A 4,978-nucleotide genomic window follows, 5' to 3' on the forward strand; every position below is an offset into this window, starting at 1 on the left:
GATATAATTTTATATATTTTTGATTTATTTTATGATAGAAAAGTAACTTCAAATATTATGTTATTAGCACATCTATGAAATGATTGAATTGATCAATTTTGTTAGTTACTTTGCATTTTCAAATATTGTCTTTTTAATATTTTCATTACTTTTTTTGTGCTAACATTTTGTTTTCCTAAATTAAATGAATACATTTGGAAAATATCATCAGATGTGATTTAAAACTGGTGAATTCAGAATTTGCAAAGCTGTTTATTTTGGCACCATGCTCATTTGTGTTATAATGATAATAAAGGGACTAGTGATTGGCTGCTTCTATTTGTTGGCCATACTTTAAGTACTGCTTAGTGCTAAGCAGTGTGTGGGGCACTGCAACCACAGACATGAAAAAGTGATTGTATCTGATTTCAAGGACTGCATGCTCTAATGTAGGCACAAAACATTACCATAAATTATGAACCATTTCTGCTTTCAGAATAAGAATCTTTGTACCTTCCTTCTCATATGCCATTTGATTTCAGAAACCAATCCCCTTTGCTGTTATCCTGTGTGCACTGGATAAATTCATCTCCTAGGGAATGATAATAACTATAAGTATTAGCCTGTGGTCAGAAATATCCAAGTGAAAATCTCATCTTCATTAGTTAGTTACTAACTGTAGTAGTTATTGCTATATAACAAACCACCCTAAAATATATTCAAACAGCAGTTATTTTGTAATTGATCATGTGGTCATGGGTATGCAGATTGATTGGAACTTGACTGATCTAGGCTGGGCTCATCTGGGTGCTCTGCTTCAAGCTGAGGCAACTGGGCCCGTTCTATTTCTCACTGCAGGTCTGTGGGTCAGCTGGGTGGCTCTGCTCCACATTTGCTCATTCTAGGGCATGTACCAAAAGGACAGCAGTTACTGAGGAGAAACACTTCCCAAAGTCAAGGGGCTTGATCATGTAATTTACTTTGGCTAATAACATGTGGGTGTAATTGACAGCATGCCAGTTCCAACCTAGATGTGCTTCTACCATGGGAAGTGGGAAGTGTTTCTCCTGAGTAATTGCTGTCCTTTTGGCCCATGCCCTAGAATGAGTAAATGTGGAGCAGAGTCACCCAGCTGATCCACAGACCTGCAGTGAGAAACTCTGGAACAATAGGGCAAAGATACAAATGTGGAAAAAAGTGAAGAATTGTGGTCAACAAGCTAATCTACCACAGTGATTGTGTGACTTTGAACAAGTCATTCATCATTTCAAAGCTTCTGTTTTGTTTCTTGTAAAATGGAGGTAATGATTGAAAATATTATATCATAGATTATTTATGAAAATTAAATAACCTATGCAGAGCTCTTAACATAAATGTCTGAACGTAGTAAGCAGATAATTTTAACTATTGGTGAGAGTTGAGTTCTAACAACAGGATCATATTTGTTGGGTGACCTCAGAGATTGGACTTACAATTAAAGCTTTAATTCTTGGTACACTGTAGACCATCTGCTCCAGGGGTATTCAATCTTATGGCTTTCCTGAGCTACACTGGACGAAGAAGAGTTGTTTTGGGCCACACATCAAATACACTAACACTAACAATAGTTGATGAGCTTAAAATATCTCAAAAAATCTCATAATGTTGTAAGAAAGTTTATGAATTTGTGTTGAGCGGCATTCAAAGCCGTCCTGGGCTGCATGTGGCACATGGACCAGGGGTTAGGCAAGCTTGATCTACTCTGTGAAGTATGTTGGTCCCCTACAGAGAGTGTGCATGCAACACTGTAAGGGTCCAGATGTAAACCAACTGCTCTTATTCCCTACAGGCATATTTAAGACAGAATACTGCGGCCAATTACCCATCCTCATTTTTCCAACTAGTGGTATTGTGGATGCTAAGTCATCAGTGGTTATTAAAGTAGATTTCTGTGCAGACTACCCAAGAATTGTAGATGAAGAGGCAATGTGAGTATATACTGTGGTTCTAAAAATTCTAATACGAATCTCAATGCTTTCCCGTTTAACCCTTCAGATGTGACTTTGATTGTATGTTAGCTCCTTTGTTCTTTCATTCAGCATTGTTCATTGAGTCTCTACTATTTGCCAAGCAGTAGGCTTTTAAGAAATGGGAAGAACTAGAGGATGGCATATGGGTACACATAATAGGATCTTCTATTTTGAATTTCATTGAGGTGAGAGAGTGGACCAAGGAAGGGCTCCACTAACAAGGTGATAGTTGAATCAAGTACTTATTGGTGAGTAGTAATTAGCCAGGCAAAGAGCAATGATGTGATTTGGGGTGTGTGTGTGTGTGTGTGTGTGTGTGTGTGTGTGTGTGTAGGGGTGGTGGGAGTTAGTGATGGGAGTAGCATAGAGGAGGGATTTCAGGCAGAGCAAGTGACATACTGGAAATCCTAGAAGCAAAAAGGCAGTATTGCACACCAAGGGATCTTTGGCAATGTAGAATTAAAAAGATGGAGGTGGGGAGTGGCAGGAGACAAGACCAGAAAAACTGAATGGAATGGTTGAGTTTGAAGGGCTTTGTAGTCCAGCGTTTTTGTGCGGTATGTCTTAATTCATTGGTAGAATGTGCAATCAATATAATGGGCCATCACCAGTATTTTTAACAAACGACTTAAAAATATCAGAATGCATCTGTGGAGTGTGTGTGTGTGTGTGTGTGTGTGTGTGTGTGTTCGGGCATTGGAATGTAAAATACACTTTTTACTGAAGATCACAGTCATAAATATGTGATAAAGAGGTGTGAGCCCTTATAGGAGCTTGGGTTTTATTGTGAAGGCTATGAAGTCTTAGGGGGGGTTTAAGATGAGAGTGTCATGATTAGTTTGTATTTTAGAAAGGCCATGCTAGTGGCAGTGTGCAAAACAGACCAGGGAGTACAAATGTGGAGTGAGAAGCTTGACTAGAAATTACAGTAAAGCAAGAGGACAATGACAAAGGTCTGAGGTAAGGTCAACTGAGAAGACTGACAGAAGTGTGCAAATTGGAGATAGGCTATGGAGGTAGATTTGACTGGATTTGGTGACTGATTGTAGCAAAGGAAGATAAAAGATGGAACAGGGTTATGGGAGAAGATCTTAAATTCGGTTTTGATATGTTGGAATGGTTTTACTTCTCGGATTCCTGGTGGAGCTGGCTGGGGCTTATTACATTATCTTGAGTCCCAGAAAGAAATTTGATTTAGATGTACAAATTGAGTGTTCCTTACTGAAAATACTTGAGATCAGAAGTGTTTTAGATTTCAATTTTGTTTGGATTTTGGAATATTTGCATTATACTTACTAGTTTAGTATCCCTAATCTAAAATTCTGAAATCCGACATGCTCCAATAAGGATTTCCTTTGAGTTTTATATCAGCATTCAAAAAGTTTGGGATTTTGGAGCATTATGGATTTCATATTAGGAATACTCAGCCTCTATAGGGTTGAAGATCATCAGTGTATAAGTGGTAGAAGAAACAGAAGTGTTGAGAATAAATTTGAGAAGGAGAGTAGAGTGAGAAAGAGTAAGAGAAAAAAAACACTACTATTCATGTTAACTATTCATCAAGTTTAAAAAAGGTCCCAGTCTTAGAAGTGTGAGAAGGTGGGGCCTGAGTGAGTTAAAAGAAAACCTTGAAATTATGGTATCAAGGAAGCTAAGGGAGGAGCAATTCAATGCCCAACGTTATAGGATATAGCATAAGATAAGGGCATAGGTGATAGTTGTGGAGTAGTCAGTTATCTGTGGTATCTGATGGGCCTAAAGTGAAAGATTGCATTTATGCCAGAGAGGGATAAAAATGAAAGAGCAATTCCCAAAGAGAATTGAAATTCATCTGAGAAGTGAAGTTTAATGGGGAAATATTTATTTCAGCAAAGAAGTGGGATTTTTGTTTTGTTTTGGTTTTGAGATGGGATCTCTTTCTGTCACCCTGATTAGAATGCAGTGGTGTAATCACGGCTCACTGCAGCAGCGACCTCCCAGGCTCCAGCAATTCCCCTACCTCAGCCTCCAGAGTAGCTGGACCTAAAGGTGTGTGCCACCATGCCTGGCTATTTAAATTTGTTGTTGTTGTTGTTGTTGATGTAGAGATAGGGTCTCACTGTGTTGCCTAGGCTTGTCTCGAGCTCCTGGACTCAAGCAATCCTCCCTCCTTGACTGCGCACAGTGCTAGGATTACAGGTGTGAGATCACACCTAGCCAGCAGTGGGTTTTACTGAGATACGTTAGATTGTAAGGAATTGAGGTGTAGGGATGGGGATAAGATTAGCTGTTGGACTTGGGAGATGAGAAGAATTAGAAAATAGTTTCAGAATTTGAGAGCTGGAGGTAACCATACAAATCATTTAAATAATGGGCAATATGAATATGCCATTGAGTTTTTTCGGAGGTCAATTCATGAGATTGTTTTACAACTTTATTGTTTCCTGAAGACAGTGGATTAGGCTGCACATATGCCATTCCATTTTGTAGATTCAGATATACAGAAGAACCTGATAACCTCTGGTATGTACATGAAAGGAACTACTCTTAGGCTACTGAGTTTTAATTATAATGTGATTCTATAAAGTTTCTGTTTATTGAAATGTGTAGGAGAAAAATAAAGTGTATAGAATTCTAATTAAAGTATGTATGTATGTGCATATTTTATTATCCTGTAGAGTGATTTTGCAAGGTCAACCTGAGATGCTCTTGAGTATCAAAGCTCATGTGGTTGAGCAGATTATTGAATTATTAAACATGAGTAGAGACAGAAGGCTGGAATACATACATTTTGGTCCTGTTTTCTTCGGATCATCAAAAATTCAACATGCACGTATACACAATAATAGCCCAGAGCCCATAAATTGGGTGGCCATAATACAAGATGATGCCATGGGAGAAGAAATGGTAAGTAAATGGTGCGATGGGGATATCAGGTATTATGATTTAAAAGAGATTGTGTTAAATCTAATAACCAACAAGCTTTTAATTATTCAAAATATCTTTTAACA

At 38.1% G+C, this 4,978-nt stretch overlaps 1 protein-coding gene across 1 annotated transcript in view; it reads left to right on the forward strand.

The window, feature by feature from the left end:
- LOC108523248 (cilia- and flagella-associated protein 47-like) overlaps nucleotides 1-4,978 on the forward strand; it is a gene marked incomplete at its 3' end in the record, with an annotated part of 35,654 nt that overhangs the window by 22,867 nt on the left and 7,809 nt on the right. The window contains exons 4-5 of the mRNA XM_017863773.1: nucleotides 1,808-1,946; nucleotides 4,646-4,874. Of these exons, the coding sequence (XP_017719262.1) occupies nucleotides 1,808-1,946; nucleotides 4,646-4,874 (368 nt within the window). The remainder of the gene's footprint in view (nucleotides 1-1,807; nucleotides 1,947-4,645; nucleotides 4,875-4,978) is intronic.

Source organism: Rhinopithecus bieti, unplaced genomic scaffold, assembly GCF_001698545.2.
Source record: "Rhinopithecus bieti isolate Rb0 unplaced genomic scaffold, ASM169854v2 scaffold_73244, whole genome shotgun sequence".
Taxonomy (NCBI): Eukaryota; Metazoa; Chordata; class Mammalia; order Primates; family Cercopithecidae; genus Rhinopithecus; species Rhinopithecus bieti.